The 23689-nt window shown below is 44.0% G+C and overlaps 1 protein-coding gene and 1 long non-coding RNA gene across 23 annotated transcripts in view; one reads left to right on the top strand and one right to left on the bottom strand.

Moving 5' to 3' along the window:
* Window positions 1-12184, top strand: part of TNC (tenascin C) — a 154475-nt gene extending 142291 nt beyond the window's left edge. For all 17 annotated transcript variants that reach the window (XM_043530083.1, XM_043530084.1, XM_043530085.1 and 14 more), the window contains 10 exons: window positions 109-252; window positions 1463-1582; window positions 2158-2301; window positions 2399-2529; window positions 3321-3453; window positions 6626-6777; window positions 7489-7585; window positions 7794-7955; window positions 9719-9882; window positions 10953-12184. In XM_043530083.1, coding sequence (XP_043386018.1) covers window positions 109-252; window positions 1463-1582; window positions 2158-2301; window positions 2399-2529; window positions 3321-3453; window positions 6626-6777; window positions 7489-7585; window positions 7794-7955; window positions 9719-9882; window positions 10953-11063 — 1358 coding nt within the window. In that variant the 3' untranslated portion in view covers window positions 11064-12184. The remainder of the gene's footprint in view (window positions 1-108; window positions 253-1462; window positions 1583-2157; window positions 2302-2398; window positions 2530-3320; window positions 3454-6625; window positions 6778-7488; window positions 7586-7793; window positions 7956-9718; window positions 9883-10952) is intronic.
* The window catches only part of LOC119563837, a 55915-nt gene extending 35719 nt beyond the window's left edge, over window positions 1-20196 (bottom strand). The window contains exons 1-6 of one of the 6 annotated variants that reach the window (XR_006286103.1): window positions 19346-20196; window positions 12206-12270; window positions 8292-8514; window positions 7546-7607; window positions 5589-5777; window positions 4034-4107 (exon numbers count right to left, since the gene is read on the bottom strand). This is a non-coding gene — a long non-coding RNA (uncharacterized LOC119563837). Of the gene's footprint in view, window positions 1-4033; window positions 4108-5588; window positions 5778-7545; window positions 7608-8291; window positions 12448-19345 lie in introns of those variants that run through there. The other 5 variants (XR_006286105.1, XR_006286107.1, XR_006286104.1 and 2 more) reach the window with 5 other exon arrangements.
* Window positions 20197-23689: the final 3493 nt, after the last annotated feature.

The following is a 23689-nucleotide window of genomic DNA, read 5'->3' as shown; positions in this document are numbered from 1 at the left end:
TTATTTCCGTACTGGAAATGAAGTCCTTTGTTTGGAGCACAGCACCACAGCCTAAACACGAGCTGGAACATCATTTCATCATTGCCTTGACATATGGTTTGCTCCTAGGTACTCCAAATGTTGTGACAGTGGATGGAACCAAGACTAGGACCAAGCTGGTGAAACTGATCCCAGGTGTAGACTACACTGTCAGTATAATCTCCATCAAAGGATTTGAAGAAAGCGAGCCTATCTCTGGAATTCTGACTACAGGTAATGCCCAAAAGAAATAAGGTCCCAGTAAGTTTGTTCAAGTTCATGTGTCATACAGAAGACTCATAAAAATCAGAATTGAAAAACACTAACCAAGTCACATTTTAGCTATCCCCTGATACTAACGAGAGGATTTCTTTCTTCTGTATTTTGCCTACTGGTTATTTATTCTTTGTATTTGTATTGCAGATGAGTCTAGATGTTTTAACTACCCCATTCTGCTAAGCACGTACCAACTTGTAGTGAGAGACAGACCCTGCCTCAGATATCTTCTAGTCTAAACAGGAAAAACAGAAAGAAAGCATTATTAGCCCACTTTTATAGATGGGGAGCTGAGGTACAGATTGATTAAATCACTTGGCCGCAATCAGACGGGGAGTCTGGGGTGGCACAAGGAATTGTACTCGGGTCTCCTGAGTCCCAGAAAACCATCCTCTCTCTCTTCTCTCTTTTGTCTAGCATAGTTTTAAATAAACCAGGGATAGGGTTTCCCCCACATCCCTTTGGAAACCACCTGCAGTCTAATTGATTTATAATTCTCCTGGGCTCATAGGGATACAGAGCACTGGGAGGAAGGGGCAATGCACTCAGCACTGGAGGCCAGGTCATACTTCATATCCCTCACCCTTGGGAGCAGCTAATGGTCCCAGTGCAAGGTCTCTGATGGAAGGCATGAAAAGGAGGGAAGATGCAATCCCCACAAGAAAGAATGTAGAAAAGCAGATTATGTGATTCAAAACAATTGTGGCTAGAGGTCTGTAGAAGGTTGTAATGGCCATGCGTTGCCATCAATTCAGTCCTTTCCCCAGCCTCGGTAGTGTGAGTTTTCCCCAAGAACCTGTCTGGAACTGAGAGCATTGAGGAGAAAAAGGTATCAGGTCTGAAAGAGGCCCCAAGATGGATGATGTCAAGAGTATTATCTGAGAGCCTGTGGAACTGAGACTTTGAAAATAATTCGTTCTCCCTGCCAGCCTCTTGGTATGAGTTTAATCCTCTCCCATGATGACCTCCCTCTGCAGCAGTGCTGTTCTGTGAAGCACGACATCTCTCCAGTAACCCCCCCTCCCCCCCCCCACATTCCAAAGAGGACCACGCAAGGGCAGCAGTGTCTGCGCAGTTTTCACTATGTGCCTGGCACAACATATTATATGCAGCAGGAAAGCCCTTAATATGTATAATTCCCTCATTATGGTATTATCTGTCCTTTCAGCTCTGGACAGCCCATCAGGACTGGTAGCAGTGAATATCACAGACTCTGAGGCCTTGGCAGTCTGGCAGCCAGCGATTGCCACAGTGGACAATTATGTCATCTCCTACGTTGCTGAGGATGGTAAGAAGGGTCAGTGGGGGGCGTCTTTGAGCTCGACCACAGGGCAGTCGGTGAGAGTGGTGCTCAGGACTGGATTCAGCAACTGGGAAGGGGGAGAGGAAGGTTGAATTTGAGGGGTGAAGGCTGGTTAGGAGCATGTTACAGCATCCTCATTTAAGTAAGTTGTCAGTCCCTAATCCAGGTGGTGAGCAGCAGCAGAGCTGTATCTGTGTTATCCTTGAGGCGAAGAGAAAACACACTGTTATTTTCAACACATACAGCAGGGGGCGCTAGTACTTTTGTATGGAATTGACTGTAGAGTTAACAGTTTGCATTCAGCTTTGGTGTGGGTTGAGGCAATGACTCCACTGAGCCACTGCTTCTCCTTACTTCATCCTCGTCCCGAAACACCTCCGAAAAATGGGTTTCCTTCCAATGAACGGTCAGCCCTTAGCTCAGGATGTGAACATTTGAACGGAGCGCTGGTGTTAAGCCTCCCTCTGAGGAGTGCTCGCCACTTACAACCGACCCCCTGACTTCTAGTGGCCCCCAAACTAAAGTTCTCTGTTCCCATCTTTTGTGTGTTCGCTGTGTAGATCCAGAAGTTACTCAGACGGTGTCTGGGAACACTGTGGAATATGACCTTAATGGCCTTCGTCCTGCAACTGAATATATGCTGAGGATCTATGCAGTAAAGGGACCTCAGAAGAGTGAGACGGTCTTCACCAAATTCACTACAGGTGCAGTGTCAAGCCTTTCCCCAGCATTGCAGCCAAAGGTTCCATTGTCTGCTGCCATCAAGCCAGCACTGCACTCACTGTATCTTGTCTCCTTTAGGCATGGATGCACCAAAATATTTGAATGCCATTGAGGTCCAGTCAGAAGCAGCAGTACTGACATGGAGGCCTCCACGGGCTTCTGTCACCGGCTATCTCCTTATCTACGAGTCTATCGATGGCAAAGTCAAGGTACCGCACTTGGATCTAACCCAGGAATTCTGAGTTGGGAGACATGCTGGTAGAGCTGCTCAGAAAATGCCAGTCAATGGGACTGAAGCACATGTCTAACATTAAGCACCATGTCTAAGTGCTTTCCTGAATCGGAGCCAATAATGAAAACTTAGCTGCAGCCTAGACAACATATAGTCTATCTTCTCTCCGCAATAGGGAAAAAAATAAGACAGCAAGCAGCTGCCTTCTGCCATCCAAAGTCTATGGCATAAAGGCAATAGGCATGTGTGTCTAAAAGTGACTAGTGATTTTGGGTGCTCAACTTGAGCCACTTTTAAAGACTCGATTTTCAGAGGGCGGGTGTTTAGCACTTTCTGAACATCAGGCCTTGTCTAGGTATGTCAAGATGGTTGTCCAAAATTGTCACGTTTGGAAATTCGGTTCCGTGGCATCTACGGACATACCACAAAGGACAATCCTGCTTAATTTTTGATGAATTTCGCCCCTGCTGGAGAATATGATATGTATATATATGCCATGTTAACTTCTACCATGCTTGCTTTTAAACTACACTACTTAAACATTATAATATTAAACATTCGTTTCCAGGCAACCTTTCTTATACAACTTATGGACGTTAGTCTGGTAAAAATCTTGTAGGAATAAAGTTTCATAATAAATCTTTGAAACGGTTAAAAATACCATCAATAATTTACATAAAAAGGCAGCTGAAAATCTAAAATATGCAACAGTTCCAGTCCATGGGTTTGTTCATTTCAGAGTTTCTGTAGGATTTATTCTTCCAACAGGAAGTCATGCTGGGACCGGAGGCAACTTCCTACAGCCTGTCTGACCTAAGCCCGTCCACCCAGTACACAGTGAAGCTGCAGGCACTGAACAGAGCCCTGAAGAGCAAGATAATCCAGACTATTTTCACCACAAGTAAGGCCTTTGCTTTGTATAAGGGGTTGGAATTATCTACGCGTTTCCATTCTTAGGACCAAGTTGAGCTCTGGAATAGGCAGATGCAGCTCCCATTGAAGTCAAAGGGCAGTGGATACTTGCAGTGTGCTTAGGGCAGTGAGTATGTCTACACTGCAGTCAGAGGTGTGACTATAGCTTATGCAGCTTGAGCTAGCTTTGATCTAGCTAGCTTGAAAAACACTAACAGTGAAGCCCCTGCAGCATGGACCGTACAACCCCACCCAGGAACCTGAGCATCTATACGAGTGGCTAGCCTCTGTGTAGAAAGCCAGCGTGAGGCTCCCTGCACCACTTAAACTCTGTATGAGGCAGCAGCCCCATTCACTGCCCTCAGACTGGAAGGATGGACTTCAGCTGTTCAACCATTCCACACTCCACCCACACAGAGCCTGATCCAGCCTGTGGGTGGAGTGGCTTGCACTCAGGTTGGCCCTTACAGCTTTAATCCCTGGACTAGCTTCTCCTCTCCCTTCTCTCTTTCCCACTGAGCTCACTCAGTTTTCATGCTGCTACCCCAGAGTGTTTGTTCTGATCCTACCTGGGAAGGCTCTCCAGTGAGCTGAATGCAATCAAGTATTCTGAAAGCCTCATCACAGCTGACAGTCAGTTCTCCTGTTGACACATTTTTGATGGCAGGGAAAATACAATGTCGTTTTTAAGGATTAAATGGCTACAAAATTCCGCCTGCCGTTCTCCTCACTTCTCACAATTCTCAACCTTCCAAACTCAACAGCGTCTTCAAATGTTTGCCTCTGACTTCTGCCGTCTATGCTGACATCAGGTCAAGTGCTTATAAAATGCTAGGTAAAGTCACAGGGCCCTGAATCTGTTTCCAGTCAACTCTGGTGTAAATCAGGAGTAACCTCATTGAAGTTAATGGAGCTACACCAGCGAGTGGGAGCAGAATCAGATCCTGATGTGTTTAAGTGACATCTACCTTCATGACCAGTAACTGGAGACCTCCAAAGCAAAAGCATGAATCTCTACAGCTTCAGCTAAAGAGCTGGTACCTTATTCAGGCAAACAATTAAGTCCATGTTTAATTTTAAGTACATGCTTCAGTCCTGTTGACCTTAGTGGGGAGGCAAGCACATGAGTAAGTGTGCTTACTTCCCCACTGAGTAATTGCCCTGAGTAGGGATGTTTTCCTGAATTGGAGGCCTAAGTCCTATAGCAGAGAGCTGTAACAGACTCAAATCCTCTGGCACAGAGTGCGTCACATAATACACAATGGACCCTGAGTTACATTTACACAGCTGGCTTTGAGACTGTAAAAGTGTTAATAATAGAAATTCACCTAATATGCCTTTCCAGAACATCCCTTAATTACACCTGTTGCAGTTATTTCCACTGAATATGCTAAAATCAATAGTATTTTCAGTCATTTCAAAGATGTCAAGAAAATGCCAAAAACATTCACATTTTAATAGTTTTGGGGATTTTTTGTGTTCGAAATTGTATTGACTGCACCTATACCTCTATTAAGTTGTAATGAGAAAAAAATGCACCATTGTTTTTTTTCTTTTTCACATGCCTTGTTTTATAACATACTTTGCATCACACTGGTTGTTGAAGAAGTCCCAATTTTCGTCTTGGCTTTACCCATGCTTCCACTGTTATAGTCTCACGTGCCATACATGCAAATCATTAAAGGTGCAGTTTTGTCCTGCAGGTAGTTGCAGACAGAACTGATGTCACTTAAACATTTAACTACATGATTGTGCTGACATTGTAGGTAGGTAGGCATACAAATGCAGTTAATTGAGCCTTCAAAATTGCAGACATACACAGGAGGCTTCGCTTTAGAAATCTGTCCCTAAATATTTCCTTTTATCACATATTATCTGATTTTTAAAAATTAATATATATATACACAACCCCACACTGGTCTGGATTGCAACTGTTTAAATTAAACACTGGATCGTTTAGCTTAAAAAACAAAACAAGTTTATTAACAAAAGAAGATACGATTTTAAGTGAATTCAAGTATCAGGTATGAAAGTCAGAAATGATTACAAGACACATAAAGATGAACACACTTTCTAGTAGCTAAAACTTAACAAGCTAGACTTGGTTCAAGGTAAAATCCTTACCACGTTTCCAGCAACATGGTTGACCAAATTCTCAGGTCAGGATCTCCCCTCAGAGTCAAATGGCTGGTTCCTTTCTCGTCTTAGGTGAATGAGAGATGAATTGGGGTATTTTGCCCCTCACTTTTATAGTCCAGTCACCCTTTGAAATGCATTTTCTTGAGAGTTACCCCTAGATAAAGTTTATTCCAGCTGTGAGGAAGGAGACATGGAGGCTTGGGGTGAAAAAGGTTGTTTTCTAAAATGCAGATTGATCTGTTCCTGCCCCACCCCCTTTCATTGCCAAAGATTGGCCACTTGACAGGTGGCTACCAATCAACTTTGATGACAACTGGCTAGAGGTATAAGTTTGTCCTTTGTCTTTGACAAACCAGTTAACCTACTCCCCAAACTTGTCTGGTAAACAAATGGCAGTCATAATTTCAGCTTGTGTTCATAATGCTTAATATGCATTATGTACATATGTTACATAAGATTATTAATGATCAGTGTGGTGTTAGTTTTTAAATGACTTCTCACAAGGCATATTTTGCACAAAGATTATTACAATAATGTCTAGGGTGTGAATACTGGATCAAGGATTTTCTAGAATTTACAGTCAGGTCTCCTAGGCTCTATTCCTGGCTGGGCCATTGACCAGCTGAGAAACCTTCTTGGCCATATCACCTAAGTTCTCTGATTTAATTTCTACAACTGTGTACTAAGGACACTGCTGTTTAATGCACCTAGTGTGCTGTAAGGATTCATTAGTTAATGAGCAAGTTGAAGAAGGAACATGCTATAGAACTGCAAAATATCAGTATTTTTTCATCCAGATTTGTGGACAGTCAAGTTGATTTTTCTATTGCAAATTTTCAAGTCTGTGCACCACTAGTGCATTACTCCATTCTTAGCAGTATCTCTTCTAAATGAAATAGATTCATTTGCCTTGTCACCAGAAAGAGCTCACAAATTAATTACCTAAATGACGGGAAGATGCATCCCCTTTTCATAAACGATTTCACAAGCACTGTTCTCTGCTTTTTTTCTTTTGTGTGCAGCTGGACTTCTCTATCCTTACCCTAAAGACTGCTCCCAAGTTCTGCTGAATGGAGAAAGTACCTCTGGACTTTACACCATATATATGAATGGAAACAAGTCACAGTCTGTGGAGGTGTATTGTGACATGACCTCTGATGGAGGTGGATGGATTGTGAGTATCCAGAACCTCTGTCACTCTTGCCTTATGCCTGAGTCAAGAACATGAGACAGGGCCCAGCCTCAATCAATTACTGCATTATTAATGATGTTGCATTAACGTGCCAAAACACGTGGGATATTTAACTTTTCGTTCTAAATCCGACTGCAGTCGGGGTGGGAGACTGAAGCAGAGGTGCAGCCAGTTCCAAAGCTTTGCAGGAGATACGAGGCCTGAGAAGGATGCATTAGGTCTACCGTCACACTGAAGGGTGGGTAAGCAGGGCAGTAAAAGCAGAGGCAAGAGGAACAGAAAAGTATGGTGCTGAGAATCTGTGGAATTCAAAGAAGTCAGGTGGGGCTGAGAGTCTGCGAAGTGTCAGAGTGAAGGCAAGGAGCTTGAGAAATACTGAGGCTTCGTGGACAACAGGTTGAAGGATACAGAAGGACCCGGCAATAAGGCTGAGTGATATTGAGCTTTGAGGGAGTGCTAAGAAAGCAGAGGGCAGGGACTACCAGGCTGCAAACTATAGAGGTGGCTTGGCGCCCAAGAAGAAACATGGGCCTTGCTTTAAAAAAATGTTCAGTGGGCCTGCTAAAATCTGTAGCTTGGGCTGAAATATGTCAGTGCCCATGTTGCTTTGGGATGGTTGGTGTATGGAAGTCCTTAGTGTGTAAAAGTCCTAACTGTTGCAAATATAAAGCTACTGGCATGTTGGGGTTTTAGGTGTTTCTGAGGCGTCACAATGGAAAGGAGGATTTCTACAGGAACTGGAGGACTTACACTGCTGGGTTTGGGGATCCCAAGGATGAATTCTGGATAGGTAAGCGATTGCCAAGAGCTTTCTGAAACAAAAGAGAACGAGTCACTTGTAGGCATGACAGCCATGTCACTGACCACAATATTGGCTTCTCTAAAGAGGCTCATGGCAGGAAGATGTAATATGTGGTAATAAGACATTAGGACAGAAGATCGAGAGAGAGGGAGACAACACAGTGGTTCTTTACTTATTTATCCATCCATTACTACAGGTCTGGAGACCCTCCACAAAATCACTTCCCAGGGCCAGTATGAGCTGCGTGTGGATCTGCGAGACAAGGGCGAGACAGCTTATGCTCTCTATGACCGGTTTAGCGTGGGAGACTCCAAGACCCGTTATCGGCTAAAAGTGGATGGATACAGTGGAACGGCAGGTCGGTTAAAACTCATATCTTTTCAGGCCGGAAATAGGCCAAGAAAGGGGTGGGGGAGGGAGGGGCTATGCATTTCTCCATATCTGGCTGGAGCTACAATTTCCTTCCACTTGGTTCAGAGCAACAACTTCTGTGTGCAAGCGATGGGGATTGCTGTCACAGCAAGTAAGTCTTTTCTTGGGCAGGGGGAGATTTGAAAATATGAAAGGATCACTTTCCTCTCTGATTCCATTCTCAATGCTCTGCTCCTTCAGGTGCCACTTTTTATAACATGCTTACGACCGAATGTAAACAAACATATTAAACAGACACATGTCTCATGCGAGCACTGCCTACCTGTCATTAATAGGGCTTAGGATAGCTGGCTGCAGTGCCATTTGTGAAGAATGTGCTGCTGATGCCTTGTTAGAACGTGCGTGATGATGTTCCTGAAGAATGCCTTTGCCTCCTTCAATCCCATTAAGCACAGGCCTGCAGACCATGTCCAGCCCTCTCTTTGGCTTCAGTGTTGACAGAGTAAGGACCAAGGGCTAAATCCTGTGGCATGGGAGCGTAAGGGCTTAAACAAAAGAGAAATACTGTGATTCTGCTGTGCATGGCCACAGAAAGAACTCTCTGGGGACTATGCACCTTGAAGCTGTCCATGGTGGCTCTCTGGATAGCTGAGTAGCAGGGACAGGAGTGTGGCCAATGGCTTAGCAATTATGCAGCTCCAATAGTTAAACTCCCCCAATGTAGGGCAAACAGACTGAGGTAGAGGCTGCTGCTTCAGCTCATGGGTTACAGTAGCAGCATCACTGCTGTGCCACCAGCTGAAGGGGAGACTCAGTTCCATTAGTGACCTACACAAAGAGCCCCCTGCACTGTCTGTTCACTCTGGCTTTGGACAGGGGACCAGGATTGAGCCCCGAGTGCACGAACTGCAGACAATTGGCCCCAAAGCAATTTTACACAGAGCCGTAGAAGTGACCGTGGAGATCAAATTCACTTCAGCCAGTTGTGGAGTTGTCAGATCCAAAGGACACATTGCATAGAATTAAATTTGATGAGTGCATTTTTGAGAGGTAAGCGGAAAGGCAATTGAGCATCTGCCAAGGCTGAAGTTAAGTCTCAGGGGTTCTTTGTTTCTCCTGATAACGTTATTAACATCTAAAATAGCATAAGGAATGTAGTGCCCTACTCTGCTGCAGCTGTTAAACAATATAACATTGATTCCAACCAGAGAAACGCTGCACCTTGAGGGTTTGAATCTTGGATTCAGCAAGTGCAGTGAGTGAACGGGGAATCCATTTAAACTACTGAGTTTTAAAATGTATACATTTGTCATTTTTTTTAAGCCTACACACCAATTATGTTTAGGTCAGATGTTCAGCTGATGTAGATCAGCATAGCTCCGTTGACTGGCCTTCGTTTACTTTTGGTATTTATTTTTAGCCGAGATGGGCCTGAACCAAACCCCCAGATCTGAAGCCCAAGAAGCTTGTGGTGGGTTCAGAATCTGGATACAGAGGCAAAATTCACAGTGTGGGCGCATCTCTCCTTTATTTATTGGCAAATAGCATTTCAAGTGAAAGTCAGGACCACGGTTTCAAAGTGGTCTCTGCAAAACTTGTGATATGCACCGCCAGGTTTTTCTACAGGAGCAACCAAGGTATTTTATGCCCAAAAACTCAGAGTTGCCCCTAACCATTGAATCATTTGCACATGCAGAATAGAAGTCAGGTGAAAACTCTGACACCATTCTCTTGGTTTCTCCTGTATAGGTGACTCCATGATCTATCACAATGGACGGTCCTTCTCCACCTTTGATAAGGACAATGACGCTGCCATCACAAACTGTGCATTGTCCTACAAAGGTGCTTTCTGGTACAAGAATTGTCACCGAGTCAATTTGATGGGCAGATATGGGGACAACAGCCACAGTCAGGTGAGTTTGCCATTTGAAAGCAACGTTACGTAACGATCCTCAAAGCATGGGAATGTAGGAGTGGCCATACCAAATCAAGTCACTGGTTCGTTCATTCTGTTAGCCAGTCCCTTGTTGTGGCCAATATATAGTGCTTCAGAGAGATAGGAGAAACCCCACCATTAAAACTGAATGAATCGTGGGGTGGGGAGTTATATTAAATCACATTCACCAAATGAGAATTGCAGTTCGGTCGAAATATGTTCTCAACCTTCTTTGTTCGTTCTCCCATGACAGTTTACGGGAATGTTTGGGGCTGGAGCTTTTATCACTTCAAATACAGGTTCTCATGTTTTAAGAAAAGAGCATTTTGTTGAAAATGAAGTAAACCTAGGAGAGAACAGTGAAGGAGTGACAGTTTTGGGAGAGCTCACTGTTACTCTAGCCCAAGCCGCTGCTTCCTCCAGCAGGGGTCAGTAAAAGGAATGGCATAGGAACACTGGCTTTGATGGATCTCAAAGTGACTACCGCCTCCTTAATCCCACACCAGGAGCTGGTCTCAGGGACAAAAGTTGTGGGGAACCCACTGCTGTTCTAGTCACAGATTGTTGTAGCTGGAGTTGGAACAGGGGACATGGTAAATTCTTCACCAGCCTTTAAATTGAGGTTGGAGATCTCTTGGAGATGTTCTAATTCAACCACAGTTTATTGGGATTGATGCAGGAATCACTGCGTGAAATTCTAGTCTGGGTTGCATGGGTCAGATGAGATGATTATAATGGTCCGTTCCTGCTTTACAGTCTGAGTTTATAATGCAGAAATCCTGGAGAATAATATATACGGCAACCTCTCTGTTATGAGGTTCTAGAATAGAATAATACATGTACAGGCAGCATTGCCTAGTTGATAGAGATCCAGACTGGCAGTCAGGAGACCTGGCTTCCGTTCTTGGCTCTGTTGCTAGCCTACTTGAGGTGACCTTGAACAAGTCATTTCACTGCTCTTGTGATCTATGGCAGAAAAGCGCTGTATAAGAGCCAGGGATGCAGATTGTACTAATATGAGGTCATGTTGCCTGTGTGTTTTTGCAGGGTGTTAACTGGTTCCATTGGAAGGGCCATGAATACTCCATCCAGTTTGCAGAAATGAAGTTGAGACCCATCAGCTTCCGGAATCTCGAAGGGAGACGAAAGAGAGCGTAAAACCCAGAGATGGAGGAAAGTTTGGGAAGCCGGGTGGGGGTAGTGGGAGGGTTTTCTGGAATAACAGGGGGGAGGGGGAGATAAGGCAGCTGGTAATCTTACCAAAGCATCGATGACGCTTGGCCTAACTGGGGCTCCTTCTACAGTCTGAGTGACCAGCCTTATGCAACCACAGCATCTTCTGCAGACCAGCTTTCGCTGCCCATGGTTAATGCCCTTCACACCAAAGACAACAATCTCAAGGGTCCTATATTGATTTTAGATTTTGGGAGGGGGGGTTTTCTCAGAGAGGTTCCGTGACAAGATTCTTCCATGGTCTCTTGGGCAGCTCAAGGGAAGGGCGGGGGGAAAGGCTGTACATTGATAGTTTGAGAACCAGCCATATTTTACACACACAAATTTGTATGATTATCATTATTATTATTATTGGTCAAACTTCTGTTGGTCATTGGAGAGCTTTTTTTAAATATATATATATATCATGTATCGCAGAGAAAGATGGGGGAGGGGAAGCAATTTAAACCATAAGCAAAATCTTAATTTTATTAATATAATGACAAAATAATAATAATAATAATAATGATAATAATAAGCTACATTTTTGTCATGCTTTCCGAAACACAGCAGGACAGTGTCTGATTGTATTTTTTTTTTTAAATAAAGCACAATTTTAAATAAACCTCTACATTTTCTTCATGCATCAACTTTGTGCACGTCCAGGGTATATTTCCTTAAGTAGGGGAGTAAAGAAGGCTGAGAATGATCAGGATGTTAAATTTATTCAGAAAGCACGCTCCCTTTTGTCAGTGTTTGGGTGTAAGTATTCTGGTGGACTCCTTGCAGTGGAATACTCGGGGAGGTTTTTAGAGGGTGTTCCTTTTTTCCTACCCAGAAGCACATTCACTGTGCCATCGAACTGACTGACTCTTACGTTCAACTAGGTGGGAATCACTAACAAAACCAAACCAGCAAAATGCAAAGGTGGGATTAGCTACCAAATGGTGATGCGGAACACCTGTGTAAATAAAGGGCTCCTTTAAAAAAAAAATGAACGAAGCCTCTGTGTAGTTCCTCTGTACCATACTCTTTGATTAAAGACAATAAAAAACCTTTTGTTTTAAGCCCTGGTCTCTCTTCCTTACCTTGCTCTCTCCATGCTCCTCGGTTGTGGGCTTCTGACTCTTCCTCTGCCATCTCTGGATTGTGGCTAGGAAAGAAAATGCTTGCTCTGTGAGCACAGATGTGAGCAGATCTGTTCTAACAAGGACTTCACGCTGCTGGCCAAGGTGGGTGTGCCTTGTTGCAACAACGTCCTGTAAAACTCTGTCCAAGAGGGCCTTTTTTCTTCTCCCCGAATACCTGAAGTTTCGATATCACATTGGAGCTAAAATATGGTTAGGTTAAAAATACATGTGTGATTAGCTAATGACATAAAATATATCTGTCTTCCACCACATTTCTTCCTAAAGGCCTCAACGATGCCACAACACCTCTTGCAAACATTTTTACCAAGCCCTGTTCTTTTCAAGGCCCCCAATTACAAGATTCTCCCCTCTCCCAGCCTACAAGAGTGTTTCCATAGTGTAATCCTTTGAAACGGATCAAACCCTGTTTCCATTACAGCGTTCCCCTAATGTTGTTGATCCTTCTCTGGCCCAGAGCCAGTGGCTGAGTGTACGAGCACAGATGAGTACAGCTGGCTCATCCAGTTGGGGAGCTGCATGTTAAGCTGATGTGGAGATTCTGCTAGACCAGTGGAAGACGTATGGCAGACTCCTTGCCAGCAAGCTCTCGCCACTCACAGGAGTGCTAGCATTGAAGGCACTTTCCCCTGCCTCCTCAGTCCTAATCTTTTACAGGAGAGACTAGAGACTGAAAAGGAACAGGAGAGTGTCCTCTTCAACAGAAAACTTCTCATGAGATAACTCATAATGTCTATGAAACAATCACTTCTGTGGGTGTGATTCAAAGCCCATATGTTCTGGACTGGGATTTTGGAAGAATCAAGGTAAAGACAGCCCACTGAAGAAAACATACCAGACTTTATAAAAGCCTCATGCATGGTTGGACAGCTCACTTTCTAGGGGAATTTCAAAAGCACCTAAAGGATTGGCTTTTGATGGGACTTATGCTCCTAAACGCCCTGGACAATTTAAGAAATATCCCACTTTGGCGGAGCTGTGCTGACATCCATCCAACAGCTGGATGCATTCACTAAAGATGAAGTGGAAGGATAGCCCGGTGGTTATGGTGCTACCATGTAACTAGGAGACCTGGGCTCAATTCCCGCTCCCCTACAAACTTCCCTGTGACCCTGGGCAAGTCACTGAGGCCTAGATCCTCAAAGGTATTTGATAAAGTATATGAAATAGGAGTTTGGTGCCTAACTACCTTAGAGGTTCTGGGATTTAGTGTCTCTGTGCCTCAGTTTGCCATCTGTACAATGGGGCTAATGGCACTGCCCTACCTCACAGGGGGGTGTTGAGAAGATAAATACATGAAAGATTGGGAGGTGGTCTGATGCTATGGTAATGGGCGGGGTGGGGAGTCATATAAGTGCCTTAGACAGAAAGATGTTAGTCCTTTGCCTTTAACCCTAACTCTTAGCATGTGAATGAAAGGTTGCCATTCACTTGGGACACAACAGAACCCAGCCCACATCTTCATACCACGTCTGATAAAGAAGGAAAAGACCTATGAGCAATGTCTTGTTTTAGACCCATGTTTTCTTCTGTCCCGTACAGAGGTACAGTTAATCCAGGCTTACTGCACTCATTTGATTGGGTCAGAAATTGCTGAATTGAAACGGTATAAAAAAGTGAACAAAGATACTCGAAAAACTCTCATCTCCCTTCTTGTCCCCCTTCATCGTCACTTGCATCTTTGCTGTTTTATTAAATTGCATCCTTCAATTGCTTTTCTTACATTTGCGCTTTGGCTGCTTGACAGCTGTAAAGTCCTGGGGGCATTCCCCTGCAGATTTCTGGTCAGGACTTTGGAGCAACCAAAGAAGAGACTGCCTACTAGTGAATCCATCCAAGGTTTTATGCTGCGAATGAATAAATGTGGAGAGTAGCCAGCCACTGCTATGTGGCTACCTAAGCAAAGCAGACATGAGCAATAACTCTCACCATAATCTGCCTCGCTATCAGGTTTCAGTGCCCACGTTTCAGAAGCAGCCTACAACAGGATGTGTTGCAAGAACCAAGACAATACAACACACTTTTATGAGTCTTCCACATGACTGTTTCACACAATGCACAGGTTACTCACCACAAAACAAATGTTACACATGGAAGGTCAGAGAGTGAAATGCAGGGAGCCTGTTAAATGAGTTAAAGATTGATAACAGCAAACCCCTTTGTGGGGAAGTGGCTAAGTGTATTGGCTGACACTAGCGAATGATTTTTTGAGGGATCTTTTTGTTCACATCTTCCCCCATCCCAGCATCTGGTGGGGAGTCACACTCTCTCTCCCACGCTAATTTGCTCAGGCTTCAGCTAGAATTATTTCTTTCTTTTTACCAGCAGATGGCACGCTAGTTCTATCTTGCATTATAGCTGGGCGCTCTCTAGTCACAATTAATGTTCCAGGCCTTGTGTTTGACTGCACTTGTAAATTCTTCATCTGTTAGCATCATCCCCACCATGCCCATGTTACAAGGAGGTACTCCTGGCCCAAAATTCAAAGCTGTTTAGCCTCTCTTTACATCTCTGAATCAGAGTTCCACTTGGCTAATCAATCTAGGTATCTTGCCAGTTCTAGAGTACTGAAATGAAACTTAATCATAGTATATCAGAGTTGGAAGAGACCTCAGAAGGTCATCTAGTCCAACCCCCAGCTCAAAGCAGGACCAATCCCCAATTTTTGCCCCAGATCCCTAAATGGCCTCCTCAAGGATTGAACTCACAATCTTGGGTTTAGCAGGCCAATGCTCAAACCACTGAGCTATCCCTCCAGGGATATTGGTAAAAGGTGCTGGATTACACTCCTCATTGATATTTGTCAAAGCACAGAGTGAGCCCTTCAAATGATAGGTACCAGAAAAGAACAGCAAAGCATTCATTGTTGGATCACACCTCCTCTCAAGTCACGCAAAGATGGCTGAATACTACACAGACCGTACTTCGCATTAATGTGAAATGTCACTGAATAATTTTGAATAACAAGCAAATTTAAGAAACTCACAATTTGCTTGCAGACATTCAGCCAGCAAAGAATTAGGTGAAATGCATAGAAGTGATTTCCTCATTACTAGAAGCATCCCAAAACAACCTCTATCTCATCATTGTGGTGTTATGCTAATGGCTTAGATTTCATCTGAGAGATCCAAACACAGCTGTTATAGACCAGCTTAGGTTTCCACCTAGTCACAGAAGTCATGCTAATAAGCTGAATGGGAAAGAGATGATATTTCCAGTAATTATTCACTGACAGATACCTTACCTGATATTTTTTCAGGGCCACTGACTAGCAAGAAATTGACAAAACCTCAAAGTAATGAATGTCAAAAGAAAACCACTGACCTAATGCAATTTTGATTCAGGATAAAAATACATACTGCAGCATCTTTTGCAGGATATAGAACGCTCTTTCTCACTGTCCCTCCTCCATCCCTACTTCTAATCTGACAGAGTCATTTTGCAAAAATTATGAGAACACTCTCAGCTTTAAGTTAATGTAAAACCTGCCAAGATTGATCTAGAGACTCATCTAGGTTATTTTTTTTTCCCCAAATAAGAAATTAGAAACCACTTTCAAATTAAGTCATTGTGGATAAAATTCTTAAAAGTTCCTAAGTGACTTAGGAGCAGACGGGCCATATATTTAAATGAATTTAAATGCTGAGCTATGCAGCTAGATGCCTAATGGGATTTTTAAAAACACCTAGGTGATTAACTTCCATTGGTAGCGACGGAAATTTGGTGCTTAGGCCCTTGAAAATTCTACTAAGCATCTATCTGTAACTTGAGGTGCCTAAAAATCCGACCCTAATGCCTATTGACGTTCATCTCCCATTGGGAGATAAGCGCCTAACCTGCTTAAGTGCTTCTGAGACTCCCACTAGCTGCCTTTCTCAGCTTAATCACCGAGGCCCAGATCACCAAAACCATGTAGGTGCCTAATTCCTATTGAAATCAGTGGGAAGATTTGGGCCCTAAATACACTGGAACATCTGGGCCTAAGTCCCTTTTGAAAATGGAACTTGGGCTCTGCCCTTATGGCAGCGTGTAGAGGATAAGCACAACACGTGTAGCTACAGGCTGTGTGAAAGGCTCCAGCAACGGGGAAAGGCTCTGGCGGGGGAAGTGTAGAGAGCCCATGTATATACCCTGGGGGTTCAGGCATGTAAGGCATCCTACCTGCCTCAACCATGCCTCCCCAGCCACACTGCTACTTATATCTGTTCTAGCTGGACATGCAGTGTTGTACTCCACACACAGTAAGTGTGGACACTCCCTGACGGTACTAGGGCAGGGATTGGCAACCTTTGGCACACGGCCAGTCAGGGAAAGCCCATGGCGGGCCGGGACGGTTTATTTACCTGCAGCATCCGCAGGTTCGGCCGATCGCGGCTCCCACTGGCCGCGGTTCGCCGTTCTGGGCCAATGGGGGGCTGCGGGAAGCGGCGCGGGCTGAGGGATGTGCTGGTCGCCGCTTCCGGCAGCCCCCATTGGCCTGGAGCAGCGAACCGCGGCCAGTGGGAGCCGCGATCGGCCGAACCTGCGGACGCTGCAGGTAAACAAACCGGCCCGGCCCGCCAGGGGCTTTCCCTGAAGGGCCGCAGGCCAAAGGTTGCCGATCCCTGTACTAGGACATTTAAGCACTTTTAAAATTTTTATCCTCTTTTTATTCGTTTTTAAATTTTTAACCCTTTTTAAAAGAAAGTCTTGATTAAGATGTTTAATTGATTAATTGGATTGAATTGATTAAGACCTTAGGATGTTTCAAAGGAAATTTGAAACAGAATCTGGCTTGAACATTTGCATTACCACAGTGCCCAAGAAATGCTTGCAGTATATCTATGGCAGGAACTGCTCAGACCCTGGGGACCAGTATGATTGGTCCAATCCAGAAAATAAACACGTGAGTAATTTTACTTATGGGAGTTGCTTTCTCTTTTGAGAAACATAGAGAAACTCCTCCAGTGGAAACTGCACAGTCAGAAGGGGTTTGGGAACTGGCTTTACTGGTGGTGGTGGTAGATTTCATGATGTGAACATTATTGAAAAGCCCTTGCAAGCTATAGCTCAGAGATTGGTGATGGGTGTGGACAGGGCTTATATAATTACAAGATTGCACTTCTATGTTAGAATGGAAGATTATTTTGTTATCGCTTCATCAATCTTCGCAGAATTTATTTTTGCCTGTGTTGTTGCCTAGTTAAATAGTAAAACAAGCAAAGCAAAGAGCCAGACCAAATGTTTAAACATAAGAGTCTGAACTCGGTATAGTATATGTCTTCTCACAAGAGGCTTCTCCCCTCAGAGTCGCCCCACGCAAGAGCTTTTCAGAGAAAATTCATGGGATTGCATGCAGTGTTTACTTCCCAGCATGCCTTGAGACAAGGTAGCCCAACTTCTTGGACTCTCTCCTGGATAGAAAGGGTAGTCCAGCCGGTTATTGATGTCTACAGCTGCAGGACCTTTCTATATCCTGAGCAGGACGGCTTTTTTCCATATGTCCTTCAGTCACTCGGAGGTGGGAAGTGGATTATTATTGTCTGATAAACAACGTCAACTTTCAACTCAGGGTGTCTTTCCTTAAGAAGATTTGAGCAGGGAGATGGGTGTAGTGGGAGACATGGGAGTGCCTGAATGAAAAGAAGCTTTGTGCTTGTCTGCGTAACTGAGAGTCAGACCCAGAGAGAGGAAGTGATATGCCCGAGGACACACAAAGAATCTGTTGCAGAGCCAGGAAATGAACCCAGATAATGAGTCCCAGTCAACTGCCTTAGCCATGCATCCATACTTCCTCTGTTCATGCTCCCTGCCATAGTAGTTGATTGTGTAACCCCCTGAGATTAAATTTAGCAGGGTTGCTAATGATTCTGTAAAGAAGGTTGGTGGGAAGATAAATGGAGAATGCAGGTGATGATTAAAAATAAAGCAAAACAAATAAAGCTCAGCTCTTTCCTCTCACACCAACTCACAGATCTCCCCCAGACTATAACTTTTACTGCTAAACTAACATAGAGAGGTGTACACAAGCATTTTATGGTTTGGAGAATTTTGTGTGTGTAAAAGAGAAACTGGGGGAAAGACAAAAAAAATTATTCATTTGTGCTGATCCCAGTCTCTTCAGCAGCTCCAGTGGCTGGTGGGGATAGCCCCATCAGCGCTCCGTGCAACCCATGTCTCACGGAATACATTTCTTTGAAAATGTCTGATCAGGAACTCTCATAACGCCTGTCTGTGTGCGTATAGCCTCCCCTAGGGTACTTCCCCGCCTGCCTCCACAGGTAAAGAAATCTCAGCCTCCAGTGCCAGAGAAGCTGTGTGTGGGTAAGACACATATGAGTCCTAATAAACAAGGTCTGATTGTTGCAGAGGAAGTGCAAGTAGACATCGTCCACACAACAATACAAATGATCTTAATTCCTGGAAAAGCGGGCAGCCACACCATGAACGAATGACTGCTAAAGTAGAATCTCATCAAGATAACAGGGCAATCTCTCTTGTGGTGAAGAAAAGGAAGGGTTAGATGAGAGGTGGGGGGAGCCTCTCTGAAAAAAAATGGAAAAAGAGAGAATAGCTTTGCTTTTCTAGGCCATCCTCCTCTCTCACAAACCACTCCTGGCTTTTTGGGAGCTCAAAAGCAGCTTGGGAACCTCAACCCCATTGATTTCAACTGAAAGGCATCCGGCACTTCCACAGCTAAGGAATTTCTCATTGGGTTTGGAATGGTTCACCATCCAGTTTACACCCCGTCACTTTCCTCCTGCAAAGTAACACTTCACTCACATCACATTTGACTGCCTCATTTACTCCACAATGATTTCATTTGACTTTAGAAACTTTATGGCATTCACAGGGGAGAAAGGAACAGCCAAAGTTAATCCTCTTTTGCCATCATGACGCCTGTGTATTTTATAGAGTGTTCTTCGAAGAAGAGGGGGTTGGGTATGAAAGAAAGAAAAGTTATAACTTTCTATTCCATTTATGGACAAACTGCTCATCCCTAACAAAATATAAAATCCCCATTTTTCCTAATCTGCCATCCCTCATGCCACGATACACACACCTATACCTGCACACAAACATACACATAAACCCACTTACCATGCCGTCACTTTTGACGTGTAGAGGACTCCTGCTCCCACTGAGATCCACACCTCATACCTTCTGCAGCTGCTGTTGCGGAGTTGCTTGGATGGGGAACTTGGCTCTTGAGTCAGGACAGCTTTTGAAATTTCAGAAAGTTTTTGGTTGAGATTTTTCAAAGCTGACTAAGGGATTTGGATGCCTACCTCTCATACATTTTTATGTGAGCCAGGTGGCCAAATCTCTCTGAAAACTTCAGCTGTCGGTTTTTAGGTATCTGAAAAAAAAGATTTTTAAACTTCTGAAAGGAACTGTCTCCTCACAGGATGGGAGATCCAAAATGGCGCCCGTGCAGTGATGGTCCCGCAGCCAAAGCTGGTGTGAGGATTCACGCTTCACAGGAGGCAGGGGTGGGGTGTGGGGGTGGGAGGGAGGATGTAAAATGGCAGCTGTGCAGTGTTACACCCACAGGACACTGCAGATTACCCAGCCATCTGTCTGACAGGCCCACCACAGTTCCCAAGAGAGAGACGCTGCCACCCTTGCTCACGGTGAGTAGTGTCTTGGTCCATGAGTAGTCCCACTGACATCAATGCACTATTTGCAGAGTAAGCTACTACTCAAGGTGGGTGATCGTCGCAGATTCTGGTGTGGTATAGCATGTGACGTATTGATTAAATGCTTTGTCACAAAAACAATGGAAAACTCAAAGCTGCTTGTACTTGGGTTGTCACTAGGAGCAGCTCAGGACTCTCATACCTTCTGAATGTCATGCACCTTCATGACCACATCAAAGCCCTCTCACTATGGGATCAGGTCTTTTACTGAAACCTCGGAGGACGTAGCAGGTGATGATGAAGCCAAATCATTTGACGACTTTACTCACAGAGACTACTTCACTACTTGCAATATTACCTCTTTGTCAGGTGCTTTCCTCAGAGGAAATCATTCAGCTTCCTGTGCTTTTACTGTAAATCATATTCACCAAAGAGGAAAGAGAGAGTGTCACAGACCGGCAGACCGAGAATGGAAACATGTAGATAGTTTCAGTACAGGTTGTGCCTTTCACCATCTCATTTGTAGCTCCCATTACCAAAGAGGCCTCCCTTCTTATCAGCTTGTTGTTATTCAGGCAGGAGTTAAAACCAACAACAACTCTTTGGGAACTTTGATCAACGCTTGAACTGAAACTCGTTTCAAAAACAAAAGTATTTGACTAACTTTCTCCCCACGCCTTTACTTTTCATTTTCTTGTCTCTCTTCGCTTCCTGGAGCTGAGTAGCGAAGAGCTGAAATACGGTGAGAAAGGCTGGGTTTAGTAGATTTTTTTCCCAAGTAGAAGGAAGAGATACCGACAATTTCACAAAAAAGTGGAGCTGGCTGGAAAGTGCTTTATTTTATCACAAAAATTAAAACCAAAATGTGTTCAGCGGAAAATGTTTGAGTCAAAACCTAGTTTTCCACTGAAAAACAATTTTGATGAAAAATTTGAAAGCCTTTGTTTAAGTTTGTTAGTGTATGCATTGTGCTGTTAAAGCCATCTAAAGAATGAATGCCCTCCCTAGCTGTGTTCCGCTCCTTTAAAGAGCAGACCGCAGCCCCCACCCCCTAGCTAGCCCCAAGTCTTTTTGGTACCCTGTATCCCCTAAAACTCTCTTGTCAGTGCTGCATACTGGAGAGTACCACCCTACTTGCACTACTGATGGTGGCAGTTGTCAAACTAAACCAGGAGAGAACAGTCTGAACCAAAGCCCAGACCAGAAATACCCTCAAACCCTGGGGAATGTCCTGTATCCACAGTCTGTGTCTGAATCCAAACAGTCGGAGCCTAGCTCTTCCAGAGGGGGCCTTCCAGAAATGCGTAATGTCCGCGGATCACACAGTAATTGGGCTGAATGCTCACCATGACAGCTCACAGTTCAGTGCCTTTGAATCCAAACCTGGTTCTGCCCTCAACGCAAACCCTAATCTAAGCGTGAACACCATTTTCTTGTCCTAGCCATAACCCAGTAAGAAAGCTGCTTCTTTAGTGGACTGAGAATAGAACTTTTTGCATACAAAGATCTTAATGTTCACATGCATGAACTAGCTGGTAGAGTCTCAGTATGTCTCCTATAGCTGCATCACCTTGGGTTTGTGATTGCTTTGGCAGAAGGCATAGGGCAGGATCAGTACTTGGATGTGAAACCTCTTGGAAAAATTCAGGTGTTGACAGCAGCGGTGTTGGAGATTCACCAGGTAAAATTCTTTCTAAGTCATTTCTGAAACAATTCCCCAGCATGGTGTTCGAGGGCTCTGTGCTTCCAGAGGTGCTGTCAATTGAGAAGGGAAACTACAGCACTGAGGGTCTGTAGTTTTTAAAGACTCCCTGGCAACTTCTGCAAGAATTATGATGTTAACCTGGTCAATTTCCAACTCAGGTAAGTACCTCCGGCTTTCTGCCTAACCCAAGTCCCCTTGCAGTTTAAATTATGCACAATGCTCCAAACTCATGTGTTGTGTTGCTGTGAGCTGTTAAGCAGTTCCACCCCAGAGGCAGCTGCACTTCAGTGGTTGGTAAAGTGATATAGATATAGCGATGTCAGTCTTATAAGTTTGGGATGTGCTCAGTGGAGTATGAAGAGCATGGCAATAACAGCAAAAATGAAGGCCTCGGTGTTTGTGCAAGGCAATACTCATGGTACTATGGTTACTATCATCTTCAGGGCTTCTTACTGATGCTCCTAGTGGGACCAGAATGCGGTCCTCTCTGTTACCTGCTACCTTCTGTTCCATGCACACTTGAGGAATGCCCCCATGCCCCCAGCCAGCTGATGACACCCCCTGCACCTAGCAATCAAGGAAGCATGAGTTCTGTACTACCGTGGCTACTGTGCTGAGGCAACCGATGTCTACACCTTCTTTAAACATCTGTGTAAGACAGGCCAGAATGTTTCCCAGATGCAATAATTCAGTGACATTAAAAATGTTAAATGTGTGTGTGGGGGTGAGGGGGGGCAAGCACAGGATTAAGAATGCGTGAGTTCAAACAGAATAGCCAAATATTGGGGAAGGTGACACATCCCCTCTTTTTACCCAGTGGTTGGCCCTGTGCCATAATGGGTAAAGCGCTTTGCAGATAAGAGGTGTTCTCCGAATATAAACTCCTCAGGTTTGTTGCTATTATTATGATGACTGCTCCAAATTATTATCAGTACAACTCACTCACTCCAATTCGTATTTCTTAAAAAGCATTACAGAGACAGAAAATAAGGGGAGAACCAATGATTTCTCTCAGTCCTGGGTTAAAATTGCCCTAAATTTCAGCTTTCCCAGTTTGTCAGCTGTCCTAGCCAGTACATGACCATGAACCAAAATAAAGGAGCAGGTAGGGTTTACTCATTATTGGAGCTCAGTGGGAAACAGTTTTCCCCTCCTAGATTTTTTTTTTTTGAGAGCCAATAATTTTCCTGTCAAGAATTGGGATAAAAATTCAAAATCCCCAAAATATTCATCCATTGAAATTTAAAAAAAAAAATCATTTTGGGTCATTTCAAACATTTTAAAAACATGTTCTTACCATTCTGACCCTTTTAATGTTTTGTTGGTGGGTTGGTTACTATACTTAGCTCAAATTTCAAAATGAAACATTGGTTCAAACCGGAAAACCAGATTTGTCGTTTGTTTCAAAATGAAACTTTTCAACAATTTCAAAACTTTTTCCCTCAAATAATTTTCAAGTTGAAAAAGTTGTCAAAACCAACCCTTTCTGGCTAAAAGTTTCAGTTTCGATGAATCAGCATTTTCTGACATTGCCAGTACCTGAGTGGTCTGGCTCTTTGGTATTTTGACAATGCTTATATAACTTGTCATGCCAGTAAGCCTCGCTGAATTGGAACACATTGCCAAAATGTCTCTTCTGGAGAATGCTGTGTACCTGTAGCCGTTTTGGTCCCAGGCTGTGAGAGAATCTAGGTGGGTGAGGTAATATCTTTTATTGGACCAACCTCTGATGGTTAGAGAGAGACGCGTTCAGGTCTGGGAACTGAGGAAGAGCTCTGTGTGGCTCGAAAGCTTGTCGGAAGTTGGTCCAATAAAAGGTATTCCCTTCCTCGCTTTCTCTCTCTTTTGGAGCAGTCTGTTTCATTCATCTTTGTTGCATACCAAGCAACTATCACCAGTTAATACATCGTGTATATGGGCGCTAGAGGGACCATTTCTTCAGAAAGAACAGGAGGACTTGTGGCACCTTAGAGACTAACCAATTTATTTGAGCACAAGCTTTCATGAGCTGCAGCTCACTTCATCAGATGCATTCAGTGGAAAATACAGTGGGGAGATTTATATACACAGAGAACATGAAACAATGGGTGTTATCATACA

Source organism: Chelonia mydas, chromosome 16, assembly GCF_015237465.2.
Source record: "Chelonia mydas isolate rCheMyd1 chromosome 16, rCheMyd1.pri.v2, whole genome shotgun sequence".
In the NCBI taxonomy this organism is placed as follows: domain Eukaryota; kingdom Metazoa; phylum Chordata; order Testudines; family Cheloniidae; genus Chelonia; species Chelonia mydas.
This window is presented reverse-complemented; position numbering and strand designations above follow the sequence as displayed.